This window comes from Onychostruthus taczanowskii, unplaced genomic scaffold (genome assembly GCF_017590055.1).
Source record: "Onychostruthus taczanowskii isolate IOZ18803 unplaced genomic scaffold, ASM1759005v1 scaffold47, whole genome shotgun sequence".
Lineage (NCBI taxonomy): Eukaryota > Metazoa > Chordata > Aves > Passeriformes > Passeridae > Onychostruthus > Onychostruthus taczanowskii.
In genome coordinates this window covers 5,873,576-5,890,462 of record NW_024502236.1, presented here as the reverse complement: position 1 = coordinate 5,890,462, position 16,887 = coordinate 5,873,576, and the positions used below count along the sequence as shown (strand labels likewise).

Genomic DNA, 16,887 nt, shown 5'->3' with positions numbered 1-16,887 from the left:
CTGAGCATTTCAGATATAAATTAGGTTGATTTAAAAAGGCCGGCCAAGCTTGTTGGGAAATAAAAAACATATTTTCATTAATCTGGTGTTTCCTCTGACTTCGTTATGCAATTTAAATTTTTCTCACCCTTGTGTTTTTATGCAGACGTCAACCTGTGAGTCCTCCACCCCCTCCAAGGCCCATCTCCCCACCACATACCTATGGATACATCTCAGGGCCCTTGGTCTCTGACATGGATACCGACGCCCCGGAAGAGGAGGAGGACGAGGCAGATATAGAGGTTGCCAAGATGCAGAACAGGAGGCTCCTTTTGCGTGGCCTGGAGCAGACCCCTGCCTCCAGCGTTGGGGATTTGGAGAGCTCCGTGACAGGGTCCATGATCAATGGCTGGGGCTCGGCCTCTGAAGAAGACAACATCTCCAGCGGGCGCTCCAGCGTCAGCTCCTCCGACGGATCGTTCTTCACCGACGCCGATTTTGCACAGGCCGTCGCAGCAGCCGCCGAGTACGCCGGGCTCAAAGTGGCCAGGCGGCAAATGCACGAGGCAGCAGGAGGTGAGTTGTCCCCTGCTCCATGGGAGAGCCAAAAAAGGGGCCGCTGTGAAATGAACCTGTCCACAGGCGCTTTCTGCACTCCTGTTCTTGGGATGTTTAGAAGTGAGGAAGAGGAGTTTTGGTGAAACAGTTTACATAAAATGCTGCTCTATAGTGTTTTTCATAAGTAGTTCCTAGTTCTTTGGTCTCACTGATCACAGACAAACGCTAACCTGCTGGTGGATTTGTACTCAGAACTGAATGAGAGGGGGAAGGATTAGAGAAGTCTATCTTTTCCCAGTATAAGGCTCCCAGTGTTTTCAGTTACTCTGAGGCGTGTTTCAGTCACAAGAGAAGATTTAATCCCGCTCTCTTGAAATGTCCAAATAAAATAGTAAAGCTTTAGGTTCATATTTTCCCTGGATTTGGATTGATCTTTTTTTTTTTTCAGGAATTCTTTTCAGGTTTTTACTGTTTTGTTATTGGGATGAACTGGTTTTATGTTGGTTTCATATTTTGATAGCTGTTATGAGTTGCATTTTAAGTTAGAGATTATGCATATGCAGCAGGGCCTTATGCATATGTTTGTGTTTTCACTTTTCCTTTCTCCTGAAACAACACTAAACGTATAAAACATGATATTTGAAATAGTGCATTTTTTATGACATGGATACTAGTGGCTCTGGATATATACAGTAACCTTACTAGGTGGAATGGATATTGTTACACTTCATCTAAAAACCAAGAATGCAGCTGGCTGGCATGCAGGTTTCAGGCAGTTCCATGAACGTTTTGACAATCAATCCTATTAAACTGCCAGACCTGCGGAAGAGGTACTCTGTCACAACTGTGTCCACCCTGACTCCACAGATTTTCAACCTTCCTCCCACTTCAGATATCCTCTCCCAGTTAACAGTCCTTTGTTTCATTTCAACACAGCTGTTCATCATGAAGAGTGAGAGGGGAGGTAATTTAGTAATTCTGGATGAAATCCTGACCAATTGAAGTAGGTGGCAAAACTCCCATTTGTACCCACGGGGCCAGGATTTTATCCATTTTGTACAAATAAATTCCTAGAAATATGTGCAGAGACGTAGATGTTTAGAAAAGGTCTTTTTACATACATTTGCTAATATTTTTGCAACAGTTAAGTTCATGTGATGCAATGACTTATAGATATTGGTATTACATGCACCTGACTGCATGTCCTTAAAATGTGACACTTCTTATCTGCAAATAATCTGTGATAAAATGCCAGCCGTCCAGACTCAATACATTCATTAAAATTCACGCAAAGTGGCAGAGGGGACTTCGGTACCCGAGACCTGCTGGTCACTTGCTCTGCTTATTGCAGGGATGACCTCATGTGGCCCAGGCTAGGGGAGGGGGAGCCTGAAAGGGAAATGTTGTGCTCTTTCCAGAAACTGGCTGGGTGGGAATCCTGCTTGTGCTTGCCTGCTGATGGATTTTGTGCTCCTGGGGCAGGAGCTACCAGCTACCAAGCAGCTGGATAATTTCTGTGCAAGCAAGCCAGCCTGCCTAATGATAGGATAGCAAATGCTTCGATTTAGTTACAGCTCATTCTAAAACTGGATGAGCTTTACTATTGTTCCAACAGTGTATTTTTAGATTTTGTACAGCTAGAGCATTCTGATGTGGAAAGAAAAAGTATGAAAGGTCTTATTTTAGGTAAGAAAAATAATTGCTGTTGTTCTACAACCGTTTGCAGGCCGTAGACATTTTCATGCATCACACTGTCCCAGACCCACCAGCCCTGTATCTACCGACAGCAACATGAGTGCTGTTGTAATACAGAAGGTCCGACCTGCCAAAAAGCAAAAACACCAGCCAGGACATCTGCGCAGAGAAGTCTACACAGATGGTGAGTCCACTGAAACGGGTGAAAGCCTCAGTGAACCTTTCTAAATACACATTCAGTGCGTGCGCGTGAAATTTTTCCACAGAGATAACGCTGTGTTTCAGAATTCAGTGATTTGTGTTTCCTGTTGCTAAACAAGCTGAACAGTTTAATCATTTTAAATGCCAGAGTTCCTTAATACTGTACATTGATGCTGCCACTGCAGAGCCTTGCACCTGTTTTCTATAGAGTCCTAATCGGCTAATTACCGTCATTAGTTAAGAGCCCAGATAGCTTAAATAGTACAGTCATTGAGAATAATGCTTGGTTAGGATTAAAATCTTTGTTCACGTGACTGACGATTAAAACCTTCAGAATGTGTCTCTTCCTGAGAAAAAGCAATTCACCGTTCAAATGGTGTACAGCACAAATCCAGTGAATTGTAATCCTGACCGCAGCATTGTTGCAAGCAGTTACTTTGTGAGCGAAAGCAAAATCTAATCATCTTCTCTCGTGCCTTCACACACAATATCAACTCTTGCTGAAAAGGTAGTGCTTGTATTCTCTTGGGGGCGTAGGATGATAATGCAAACATTGTGATGTTGTCTAGAGAGAGCCTTTAATGAAAATGCCTCAGGTGGTGCAGCTTTTATTAAAGCACTGCCTTCCAGTTGTATAAAACAATCCGTAGGCTTTGTTGGAAATTCATGTAAGATAAATTCCCCAAGACTTAACCCATCTTGTCAAGTTTGCGGAATTTGCTAACAGGAGGGAGATGTGGGGGAAGGGGAGGGGAGGGAAGGGAAGAGGAGAGAAGGGCAGAGCTCCCCACCTCCTGCTTCTCTGCAACAACAATCTGATTAGGACTTTCATTACCAGCCTGAAATTTTTCAAAGAGGGGCATCATTTGCCATTATCATATGAAAGGCTAATATTATAGATCCTTATCCAGGGTTACAAGAAGGGAGTTTTGAACCACTTCTCCCTGTGATTCCTGCCACTTGACGAAAAAATTTAATACAAAGCTCAAAGCACGATGAGCAGAAGTAATTTAGCAATGAGTGGTTGTCCGTGCTATTATCTGTACTTTATTCGGAGTATTTTCTCTCAGTAGCATCTATCTGATATTAGGCTGCGTTAAATGCTGGCATGACACAGTGCACCTGGGCCTCTTGGCTTGTGCCCAGGCCCCTTATGTCAGCGAAACTGAGCTGTTGGAATATTATCTGATTTCAAGAGGTTATTACAGTGCTTTTGTGCATGTTTGCTTCTGTGAAAGGACAACATAAGGTGTAAATCCCAAAACTGTACCAGAAATGTTACGTTTATGAGACTCTTGTAATGGCGTTTCACAGGATTTTTATTGACATTTTAGCAGCTTTTATTCTCTTGAAGAGAATGCTCTTAACTGAATAATTGGCAGAGCATCAAGCCTCAATACAAACACAATAGCTAGGACATCAGAAATAAATAAATAAACGTGTTTTATGTGGCCATTTGCTTCTAACACGGGGATGAATAAGAGATGGGCCTGTATTTGATGACAGGTTTTTTGTGAAAGTAGTTATACAGAGTTAAATCATAGAGCCATTGCCATTAGATATTACAATATAGATTTGACAATCATGATCAATATTTGTTTTGTGTTACGTAGCACCTGCTTACTTCAGCATATTTTCTAATTAAGTAAGAATTTCTACTAATCTTTTTATAGTGCAGTACAGTGTCGTCATTTGGGGAATGGAGAATTATGGCTTTAATTCCTGCAGATCTAATAAAATCCAGTTCAAAGGTTGAAGGACTTGTTTGGTTTTGATTTTTTTTTAATTATTATTTTTTCCCCTCAGTCTATTTGCATAAGTATATTTGGAACCTTACTGTAGATTCCAACCATTCACTTTAGTAACCTCATGTAGTATATTGTGACCCTTTAGAATTAGATATAAAGTAACATATAGTAATTGTTTTCCTTAGGTAAAATGGTATGGATGCGTGAATGAAACATTTAAACACAACTGACCTTTCTGAGATATACTTAGATTTTTATACTAGCTTGATGTCTATTATTTATCTTTTCTTATAAAGGAGTGCCTGATACAGAGTCGCTTTTTTTTTCATCATATATGTTTACTCGTATATGTGTTTGTAGTAGTGAGTGAATAAAAAGCAGAAGCATTCAATAAATACTAAAAAGAGAAAAATATATTCCTTCATTACTTTCCCAACCTCTAAAATGGAATTTTAAAGAATTGCATATAAAGAATTTTCTACTGTTCCCGAATTACCTGAATTAGTACTTGCTAGTACTTCTATGAAATACAAGTGTAATGAAGAATTTAAATGATTAGTAATAGGAAGGATGTATAAATTAAAGATTTCCATTAATAGTTGAAAATGCCAGTAGTTTTATCAACAGCAATATATATAAATCTTTCAAAATTCTCTTTTTTATTTTCATCATACAGACAAATCTGTGAAAGAGGTTGATCTTTCTGAAGGTGTGTTTGTTACTAATGTAGCAATCAATAATAGCCTTACCACTACCTATTTTTAAGTAAGAGTGCTCTCTCACCTACTCTGCATTGTCCAAGTAGTAACAATTTTGTATTTTCTGTGAGCATTAGTTCAAGTTCAAGCTGCTTTATGTGAGGTGGGATTTCAGCTCGCTTATTTTGTTCCTTGACAGTCATCCAGGCAGTGAAATGTTCTTCATGTTTGTTGCTCAAAATCTTTGCACAGTAGGTGGTAAGGATTAAAATATATGAATTTTTAATTGCTCTTCATCTAGCCTTTTAGGAGAGTTTACTACGAATGCATTACAAGAACCAACAAGCAGATGTACCCTCCTTCCCAACCTTGATTGACCTACTTACATATTTAATTTAGAAAACCAAACTTTAAAACAATGTTTGTCTTTTCTAAAAATATATATGGGGGACTCTCCTCTGAACTGTCTTGAATTGATTTATCAGTTGTTATAAACCCTAGAATTGTAAGCATTTAGGTAAAAAGGGTAAAAGTACTTTGCCATTGTTCTGATTCAGTAGGTCTTTCAATAGAAATTATGCCTTTCACAGTTCACATGAGATTTTAAATCCGGATTCTTCTTTAAATCTCTGAGTGAGGAAAAAATACTAAACAGTTTTGCAACTAACTGGCTGAGACTGTAGCTGAGTTATTTAGCTGTGTTACCAATGACATGATGTCAGGGCAGCTGAATTTCTCACAAAAGGCAGTTGAACATCTGCCAAATATTCCTTGAATTTTCACTTGGAAGTGTTAAGCCTTTATGCATGCCAACACCATTTGTACTTTTGTCTCCCTCTGCCTGTGTGGTACAAAACAATCTACTCCGTATGAAGCAAATTTTAGTAAGGTACAAAATAAGTGGGAATGCATTTGTTACTCTGCTAAGAATCAGCTTGTTATTGAATTATAATAATTTTCAGATGCTTGTCCTCTTCTCATTTCTTACTTCTGAGTCCATTATATTTTTTAAATACATAATTTTTTACTTGAGGGAGGATTTGTGGAGTGAAAATTGTTTTGATATTTATGCAAATGTACATGAAAGCAAAAAAAAAAAAAAAGGGCAACAGTCCACAGCTTTTATGCATCACGTTGGGCTTTGCTGTATTAATTTGTTTGTTCAGTTATTGTGTACAGTGTGAGCCATGTTTCTTGAGAGACAAAGCATGAAAACAGCTTCACTACATGAATAATAGCTCAGATTATGATGTGTCTGGGAATCTTAAATGCTGTCTAAGGCTTTTTCAAGTCAGGAACAATCTTGAGTTTTGCCTACCAGCATGAACATGAAATAGACTGAAAATTCCTTTTGTATCTTACAGAATGATAGAATGTTCTAGGTTGGAAGGAACCTCAAAGGTTTTGTGGTTCTAACCCCCCTGCCGTGGCCAGGGACACCTTAGACCAGGTTTGCTCAGGATGCTCAGAGCCCCATCCAGCCTTGCCTTGAACACTTCCAGGGGTCTTCTTCAGTATTGCATCAAATCTATCTATGACTGCTACTTTCTTCTGAGTATGACTGAAGAAATCTGCGTCTTGATAGAGTTTAAAAAAGAGAGTTGCCTAATGAAGCCTAGTTCCCTCATTGATCACTACTTAAAATTCATCTTCTTGTGCTTATGTATGTTTTCTCCACTTTTGTGATAAACTAATTTAGCAGATTATTTTTCCTCAACACTGTTTAGCTTATGCTGTGGTTCCTGTGTGTGTTCTCATTTAGAAAATTATAATCTCTCTTTTCAAAAAACACCTATGGAAGGTTTCTCCTGTAGGCTGAGCTATGAAATGGCATCCATTAATTGTTTGAGTTACATGGGAAGCAGGATAACCATAATACATAGACATGAATGAAACATGTGAGCACAGCTGACCTTTAACAAATACTTCTGAGTTCTTTCTGTTGGTTTGATGTTGCTTTGTGATTTATTTTTATTCCTTACAATGGAAACATCCATTTTGCTTTTAATAAGAAGTGTGCCAGTTTGTACTCGAGGAGGCAGATTGAATCTGGATTTTCTCTGTGACCTGAGCTGTTAAAATAAATACCACAGGGGTGTAATAGTGTTGACCTCTGAAAGGGATTTTTTTTCCCCTCTGTTAAGGATTCTTCTCAGTCAGAAGTACTGTGTTATAATGAAGATTTTTATAGTTTCCCTGCAGGTTGCAAAAATGTTCTTGAAAGTGAATATCACTTTTCTTTAGTTATTACTGTACCATGGAGCTGCTGCCAGTTTATGAAACATTTTATATCAGTGCATCTTCCCTTTCCATAGTAAAGGTTCAACACCACTTTGTTCATGGTCCTGTGTAGTTGTATAGGATTCTTGAACAAAGTAGTTTTATTTAACAGGCTACAGGAATGTTCCTTCCCTTCAGTATTCGTTCAGCCATGGTGCATCTGCTGGACACTGGCTCCAAGGGAGGCTGAAATGGCTGATGTTGGATATCTCCACTCCCTTTACATCAGCAGGTTCAAGAGAAGGGCTTTTCAGTGCTTTATTGTAGAGAAAGTGAGTGGAGCATGTGAGACACAAGATACTGCATTGTCCTGGTTTCAGCTGGGGTAGAGTTAATTTCTTCTTAGCAGCTGTTACAGGGCTTGGTTTTGGATCAGAATAAGAATGGTGTTGATGATGTTTTTTTACTAAGTCATATTTATCCTAAGTCAAAGACTTTTTTTTTTCTTATTGTTTTATGCTCTGCCAGGTGAGGAGGTGCACAGAAGAGCCTGGGAGGGAGCATAGCTGGGACAGGTGACCCAAACTGACCCAAGGGATGTTCCACACCATGGAACATCATGTCCAGTATATAAACTGGGGTTTATACCCAGAAGGGTTCAGGAAGAGGGTCTGGCATTGATTGGTCAGTGGGTGGTGACCAAACTGGGTGACCAGTGGTGGTGAGCAATTGCATTGTGCATCACTTATTTTTTCCCCTCATTGTTATAATTTTTGTTATTGTTTACCATTATTGTAGTATTTTACTTTTCAATTATTAAACTGTTCTTAGCTCAACATACAGCTTTTACTGTGATTGTCCTCCCCATTCCACTGGGGTGAGAGAAGAGAGGTGGAAGGTTGAGCAGGTGGCTGAGAGGAATTTCATCTCCAGCCAGGCTTAAAACCATGACAGTCCTTTTTGGTGCCCAAAGGCACCCCAAAGGGTTGAGATAAGGACAAATCCAACCAGAGTGTGTTAAAAGAAAAGCATCTGTGGTTCCAGATGTCTACACTTCTGAGTTTGAGTATCGTTCATCCACTTTTGAGTGAGTATATCATCTTCTGAGGGAAGACATACTGTGAGAAGAAATTTTTCCTTGTGAAGGAAAGAATTGTTGGAATCTCCACAGGCTAATTTGGAGTTTGTCTTATTTTTTAATCCAAGTTCTGTAATTGATAACAGTATTCTGTGAGAAGTGGGGGTCCATCTTTAGCCTTGCTTTGGAAGAATAGTTCTTGTGCTCAATAAGCTTTAGTGTGAATTGACATGGACTCATGCACTGGGCTTTCAAGGAACATATTACACACAACTCTGAGGTCTTAGACTTCACATGAATTTTCACATGATTTCTGGTTTGTAAGAGGTTATATGCTTCTTCAGAACACTTTCTGCAGCAGGTATTGACTCTTAAGATCACATGGGTGCATATCTTTGTGATCTAGAAATTCAAATTTGCATCTTACAGGGCTGGGCAACCCAGTGAAAGTAGTTTCGTTTGCTTTTTGGTGGCAGGACCTCACCTGCCACCAAAAAGCATTTTTAGAGATTTTTAGAAGAGGTAGTCTAAGTGCTACTCTGATGGCTGGAATTACAGACTTTCTCTGCTGAGGCTGTGTACTGAGCAGAGGTTACCTCTGTAAACCATGTTTAACAGTTACAGGTAACAAAGGAATGCGGCATAACTGATCCTGTGCTTTCTTGCCAAGTACGATGTAAGGTTTGGTGCTGTGACCACTTCCCTGTGAGCTCGTTCCAGTGCACAGCCACACTCTGGGTGAAGAACTTTTTTCTGATATCCAGTCTAAACCTCCCCTTCACTTTGATTCAGCCACTTAGTATATCCAAGCTTACATTATGCCTTTTTAGGCTTTGAAAATGACAGTCCTTTTTCTTAAAAGATACTTGAAAGTAGTGTTAGGTAGATGCTCAAAATTAAGTCTCAACAGTCATTTGTGTACCTTTAGCTGCTCTTCAAAACTGCTAATATTCAACAAACAACCCTGATAGGATGTTTTGTTTGTTTGCTTTGTTTGTTTGTTGTGGGCTTTTTCTCCACCAAGACAGTAGAGTTATTGCAGTAGGATATAATTTCCCTGAAGTATGTCCAACATTATGAACCATATTTTTTGACATCTTTCTTCCTCATCACTCCAATCCAGCCAATTGATAAAATTTCCAGTCTTGTTTAAGACAGGTGAAGGATAATTCCAAGATATGTCACCAGGTAAATGTGGTGGATGGTTCCCAATAACCTTACACAGAGCACTGAATTCTGCATTGCTCCATCTTTCCACAGGGCTGGATCAAGTCACTCTTGCTTTGTGTCACTGGAAAACCTCTCAAAAATATCTGGCCTCTGCCATATCTGAACTTATGTGTATCTATTAGATACCTACTTTTTCTTACTCAGGATTACTACCTTTATTTTTGGCCCAGTTTAGGTAAATTTAAGTTGAAAAATTCTATTGAATAGACTCAGAATTAGCTGTATATATAGTGAAGGTGTTTGAAAAACACAGCTGCTCCCTGATTTTTGTGGAAGCAGAAAGCACACTATTACAAAATGATGACATTTCAGTTTTTAATAGAGACGGGTTTTTTCCCAGCAATTTCACTTGAGAATATTAACCTCATCTCACTTTTTTTAACCTGTTGTTCTCTTAAATCCATATGAATTGTGCCTATAGCTTTATTGTGAACTGCTTTTGTATTACCACTTCCTTGCTTGACTCCTGTATTTTTTCCTTACGTTAATATTCCACAGAGCACTGTTGTATCCTGATGAACATTTTATATATTCTAGTTTTATGTCCTAATGCAAGAATAGAAAAATATAAAGAAGTAAAGAATGTGTGTTCTTTATAAATAGTATTTTAAAATGTTCAGAATTTTAGAACCCCTTAAGCTGTGCTAATTTAAAAAGACAAATCCAGAAATCTTTGTGTCTTTTCTTCTTTTTTTTTTTTCTGAGAACTTATTACTTCATTGACTGTGCTTTTTTTAATGTCATGACATATTAAAATGTCACACAGACATCAAGAATATGTGTGTTATTTTAATCTACTATTTTAAAATACATAGAGTGCAAGTGCAATGTTATTGCACAAGAGTGCAATAATACATATAGTTTATCCTTGTGTGTGTCAGCAATGCATCTCATACACTTTCTTACTTCCCAGCTTGTTTGCTTTAATGCTCACTACACTGAAGACCTTGAGCAATTGCAGCACAAGCTGCTGTATTCTTGAATGGACTTAGCAAACAATTACAAATGTCAGGAAGGATATGTTATTATCCTTAACTCTTTGTTGGTATCCATAACTGATATTCAAGGGCCTAAAGTTTATTGCAGTTTTGGTAATGATTGTAAGAAAATATTGTGATTTGAAAAGGGAGGGAGGCATCATCCTTTGTGTTTTTAAAGCTCAAGCTTTTGGAAAAACACCCAGTTTCAAAAACAACATAATACTTTTTGGGGCGGAGAGGGGAGGGCAGAAAGTAAACAAGAGCATGTGTTTCTTCAGTTCGAGTCAAATATCATTTCTTAATTTCACTAGTGTGCGATGTCATGGTAATTGCTCTTCTCTCTCAACTCCACAGATCTGCCCCCTCCTCCCGTGCCCCCTCCAGCCATCAAGTCCCCGACGGCGCAGTCCAAGGCGCAGCTGGAGGTGCGGCCGGTGCTGCTGCCCAAGCTCGCCTCCATGGACACGAGGACGGACAGATCGGCGGACAGGAAGGGAGCGAGCTACAAGGGCAGGGACGGGGCGGAGGGCAGGCAGCATCCCGACCTGCGGACGGGCTCGGGGGAGCGCAGGGAGCCCCTGGAGCCGCCAGGCGACAGCAAACCGCGAGCCAGCAAAGCACCAAAACGAGACGGCGCACCAGCAAAAAGTCATCTTCTCCAAGGTCATTCTGCCTGCCCGGGGTTGGCTGAGTGCTGGGTGTTGGTTGCTGGGAACTTTGCAGGCTGGTGGTGTGGAATTAGAGCTGCTGAGTTGCCATCGTTTGTCACAACTGTAGGGTGAATATGGGTCATGCTGAAGGATCTTGTTAGAGTTAAACAAGCTTACTACAAGCTTACAAAACATTAGTTTTCTATTTTGCTGCCCTTAGACCCATCATGTATTCCCATTTTCAAGCTAATGCTGAGGAAAGCAAAAAGAAATATTCCTCAAGAGTTGTAAGGATCAGTATCCCTGCTTCTACCATACACTTGTAGTCTACTTATATTTAATGTATCTAATTATAATCTGGTTTATAAGGAGACTGAGTGAAGCCAGACGGTAGATCTGTAAGTCAGAATCTTAACTTTCCAACCAAAGGATCAGCACTTGGCCCATTTTGCCATTTTTGTACAGGACAAAAGGGCCAGAATGATGCCTGGTCCTGTTTCAAGAGTAAGAAAGCCCTAGTAGTTGTGGATTAGTTATTAATACTAACCCACACAGCATTATATGAGCCAGACCTGATCAAAGAAATCTCTTATATATGGAAAGTGTTAAGTTTGCTAATTAATGGAACATGCCAAGAGTTCACCAAGAGCACAGATTGATACAAATGCCTGGTCCTTTCTAGCTACAGGTATTTAGGGATAACATCAGGGGTGTTTGGGTATTAAGTTGGTTAAGTGGGCATGTGAATAGAAGTTTGATTACAGTGGATTGTAGAAAAAAATTATTAGAATGCTGCCATAGAGGGTGGTGGTGAAAGACTAAAGCATGGCCACTGATTGTGTCTCAAATTCAGCCTGAGAAATGCAAGGTCCAGTATTTACATGGAGTGAGTTCCCTGTGTCATACTTGTATTCCCATTTCCTCCTACTCTGTCATATTGAATATATACTACAGGGGGTGGGGTTTTTTTCATTTTCCTGTAGAACATAGACCAGGGATCCTAAATTGAAATGAAATGGACACTAATCATGAATTAGTTTTTTTCTGTAGTGAACGTTACCATGTAAAGACTATAAATTTCCTTGAGAAAGCTTCTATAATGCTGATATGGAAGCAGCATATTTCATGTTCTTGTCAGGCATCGCTTTAAACCTCCTGAGAATCATAAAAAGTAAATCAACTGCGTGCAGATATTTTAGGTTCACAGTGTCTCTGGGCTAGTAAACATAACAATGTATGCATTTAATTATACAGAGGACATCCTGCCATATTCTAGACCAACGTTTCCAACATCAAATAATCCTAGAGATCCCAGCTCCTCCAGCTCCATGTCATCAAGAGGGTCAGGAGGCAGACAGAGGGCAGATCAAGCAAATCTAGCCCGAAGGAATGTTGCAGAAATGCAAGTACTGGGAGCCTATGAACAAGGAGAAGAGGAAGAAGAAGAAGAGATGGAGGTAACTGCATTTGTAATACTGAAGATGACTACAATAAAGCTGGGTTGTTTTTTTTTTTTTTTAGCCAGACGCCAGGAAAAAACACTTTTTAACCAGCAATATTTCTGTTCAGGAAAATTTGTGCATTTATCTGTTCATTAATATTATGCCCAATCCAAGTAAACAAATTAGGAGTGTGTCGAAACATTAAAAACAAGTCAAATATATGTATAATGTAATTGTCACCACAGTGAAACTTATGGAACAGGAGTTGCAGAAATAAAATAGTTTGAAGAGCACTTTACACCACCCAGATTCTTTCAAAACTGAAAATAAAGAACTAGAGCATCTGAGAATACCATGGCATTGCCTTTCACATCTTTTGACAGTTTATCATTCTGTATTTATTAGATACCAAGATGCAAACTTTTTTCTTTGCTTTTTCTGCCTAATGATATTGATTCAATTTAAATACTGATTGTAGAAAGGGTGGCCAACACACAGTCACGCTGCTGTGCATATTTTAATATAGTAATTATCATTTAAAGGTAGAAAATCTCTAAGAAGTATATAAAACAAATTTTAAATTATAAAGGTTAACATGTAGTAATTCATATCCTCTTTTTTTAATACAGGAAACAGAAAGCTGAAGACAACGACATGTACTGTAACAGGCTTTTAAAATGTAATCAGAAAAAAAAAAATCACTTAAGATGCCTCAAGTCTGATGATGTTTGACGCCAGAAATAATGTTCAGTGCAATCAGAGTGTACAATTTTTCCTTTTTCCTCATGCCATCAGAATGCTAGTTTTTGTTTTACTCTTTCTTTGTAAACCCTCCTCACTAGGAACGGCCCTTGCCTATTCCGTAACGCCGAGTGCATCACCTTCGCTTCCCGAGGAGGCAGGGAAGCTGCTCTTCGAGGTGCTTGGGCCAGCTGCTGCTCCAGGATTAGACCAGAAGGGAATTCCAGGGCCTGGGATTCCAAGGTTTCTCCCCAGCGAGGCGGTGCTCAGTGCACTGCCAGTTCTCCAGTGAGCCAGTCGCTAGCAGCGCAAGGGACGCGGCAGAGATCAAAGAGCCCCCCAGGGTGAACGTGGTGCAGAGCATCCTTTGGTTCTGGGGGCTTCACTGTGGTCTGCAGTCACTGCAAGTGGTATCTTGCAGCTTTAACACAGACTGTGGGTCTTGTGCTCTGCCAGTCTCTTGCTAACCTTTTGCAGATGATACAGTTTGACAAATGAAAGTAAAATTAATTTGGGACAAGATGGCTCTTACTGTAAATATGTACTCATTTTAAACCCCTGTGGTACTTTGATTTGTCTTTCCATTTTCATCATTAAATACATTCTTATTAAAAATGTCCTTTGGGACAGGCAGGAGGTAAGCCAGTGTGATTGCTGTTTGCCTAATCATAGCATGAGGAAGTTTATCGAAAACTTTTTTCCAATTTTCAGCTTCAACACTGCTTATGAAAAAAACCCAATGGACATTTTTAATAACAATTAGGTAATATCATCAACTGCTACTGGCCCAAATCTCAGACCTCTACTTGTGTCAATTCACCTTAAAGAAGAAGTGCCACTTAAAGAAGTTTTGTTTGATCTTGGCAATGATTTTTTTTGTAATGCACTGCTTATCTTTTTTTTTTTTTGGTTTTAAAAGCACAATCACTAAACTTTGTTTGTAAACCATTGTAACTATTAACCTTTTTTTTTGTCTTATTGAAAATGTTAAGCATTTGTTTGGGATATTTTTCATCTTTTTGTTAATGCTCTATGTTTGTATTTGGAATATTTGAATGGTGACAGATGGTAAAGTAACAAATGTTAATGTGGGCCATAATCAAAACACTTCTCACTTTTCCTGGACTTACAGAAATTACCAGTTTTTCTGTGGCCTCTTTAAACATTGGATTATCATTAAAGCTGAAATAGAGGCATTAGTTGCATTGAATTTGCCAAATGATGTCCTCTGTCTGTAGATTTTCTGATCTTTTTTGTAATTATAAAATTTCTTTGTCATTGGTGCTAATGGAAAAATGTGTGTTTGTTTATTGACAGCTATCAGGACTAGCCCCAATGGAAAAAAAAAAGAAAAAAAAAAGTGTTTTGGTGTTTACCGAGGACTGAAATTTTTCATTTAGCTAATTTTTAAAGGAAGGTTCCATAGAAAGGGTGTGCAGTACTAAAGGAAAATCCATGTGATTAATGTTTTCATTATGTTCATGTAAGAAACCTCATATTTTAGCCATAATTTTGCATACTGAGGATCCAATAATCAGAAAAGTAATTTTTGTCACATTATTTATTAAAAATGTTCTCAAATACATTATCTTTCCTGCGTAGTTTCTTGTGTTCCCTGAAGCATAATTTTAGGGGCAACTCTGATCTTATTTCTATTGGCAAGAGCCAGGATCTATCTGTTCCACTGAAATCGTACAGCTACAGTAGCATAAGCAAATTGGGAGAGCTGAATGCAGCCTAGGATTTTACATAATTACAGTTGATTGCCTTAAAGATCTGATTTCTGGGCGCTTCATGGACTGTGATAATGAAAACTTCTCTCGGCCTGCCAACTTCCAGAGAGAGCTGATGAAGAAAATCTGTACCAACAAAGGCATTCACCTCGGGGGTTGGCTACAAAGGAAGTAAGTTCCAAATTAGTGAAGAGAATGAATGTTAGGAGTTGGTGTTTGTTGGGATGTGCACAAATGTGAGTTTCCTTTCCTGCCTGCTGTCCTGTGCAGTGGCCATTCTGTGGATGGGAGAGCCCTGCTGTGGATCATGGTGGAGTTGGTGATACCCCCTTTTCCACTCTTGTATTTTCATAAGCCTGTAATCGTACTGATCACCCTTTCCTTATCCTCTGCCCATCATCCCAGTTAAAAATCACTGATTTTGGCTGACACATTTCTCCGCTGTCTTGCCACGGAAGACTGCTAGAGCCTTAACAGGCACAACTCTCAGGTAGAGGTTTTTTTCATAACTGCAACATTGAAGCAAATATGAAGATTAGGATTAAGTTAAATGTGTAGCCTTTCTGTGCTGATTTTTTTGGGATGTCTTCAGTCCTCGTGCCTCAGGTCAGTGTGTGTTAGAGCCAGCATTATCCAGGCAGGAGCTCACAGACAGCCTGGGATGTGCCACAGGAGATATCCATCTGGCCTGCACCTTTCCTTTGGAGGAGGCAGGAGAGGTTTCACAGGCACAGCTGAAAGACTTTCCTGGCAGCAGAAGCAGCCTTCTGGTTTGGCATGAAGCCATTCCCACATCAGGCTGTGGGGAACAAGGTGGAGCTCAAAGAAGTGTCCTTGAGCGTGTCAGCCCCTTGAGAAAAAAGCTTAACCCGTTGCCAGAGGTGTTGTGTAGCGTCTCAAAACTGGGATCTAGCTGCAGCTGTGGTGTGCAGACCTCTGTGAGGTGCATCTGCCCAGAAACACTGGTGCTGCATGCCCAAAATAGCAGGTACTCACTTCATTCTCTGCGGGGACAGTGACAAACTGGAAACCGTGCACTGGATCCCAGCGATATCCATGTCCATACGTGTGGCTTCACTGGAAGTCAGGCTCCAACTGAAGTTCTGACCTCAGCCAGCATTAAGTGGGAAATGCTGCCCTATGAGGCTTTTAAGAAGTTCTTATAATCCTGTTGATGGTTGTTGGTGTTCCCTAAGGGGGTTTTTGGGTTATTTTGTGGTTGCATTCACTTGTGTCTTGAAGAGCATGTCAGAGAGTTGTCAAGGGTTCTTGCACCCGCACTTGGTTCTTGGTGCACCCTGGTCTTACCAAAACCCATGCCATTCAGAGAAAATATGTACAAGTTTGATCTTGAAATTATGACTCCTGTTAGTCAATGCAGAGACACACCTGCTTTAGTGTTTGCCACTGAGGTACAGTAAAATGAGGTCATTTGCACAAAGCTGCATTTCCTAAAGAATTATGAAGTGATTGGAAAGCCAACACAACCAAAGTAGTGTTCAGGGGTTTTGATTATGCTGTATACCTGAAAAAGCAAGTACTCTACTGGAAAATCCATAGCTTTTGTGTGCTGAATTAACATAATGGATGTAGGCATTTTATTTTACTCATTACTCTTTCCTGTGAAATGCTGTATGAGTTCCTGTTAAATAAGGAAAAAAAAAATCAAATATTTTATTTGAAGTAAAATACTTGCTAATATGCTATGAAAGAAGTTTAAAATAATATTTATAAAATTTTATAAAATGTCTTGCATATATTTTAGCATTTTTTATACAATTAGTTTATTTTCTAATGACTAATTATTCTGATGTGTAAATTACAAAGTGCTTTTGTTTTAGGGTAATGGAAATATGCTCCAGATCTGTATTTGGAAAAATTGTATGGGAGTAGGTTAGCTGCAACTGATCATGAAACCTAAGCAATTAGTTTTG

At 39.4% G+C, this 16,887-nt stretch overlaps 1 protein-coding gene across 1 annotated transcript in view; it reads left to right on the top strand.

Annotated features, from left to right (window-relative positions):
• ROBO1 (roundabout guidance receptor 1) overlaps positions 1-14,796 on the top strand; it is a 295,424-nt gene extending 280,628 nt beyond the window's left edge. Inside the window, exons 26-30 of the mRNA XM_041414791.1 lie at positions 146-555; positions 2,264-2,416; positions 10,742-11,050; positions 12,292-12,494; positions 13,109-14,796. Of these exons, the coding sequence (XP_041270725.1) occupies positions 146-555; positions 2,264-2,416; positions 10,742-11,050; positions 12,292-12,494; positions 13,109-13,123 (1,090 nt within the window). The 3' untranslated portion in view covers positions 13,124-14,796. The remainder of the gene's footprint in view (positions 1-145; positions 556-2,263; positions 2,417-10,741; positions 11,051-12,291; positions 12,495-13,108) is intronic.
• Positions 14,797-16,887: the final 2,091 nt, after the last annotated feature.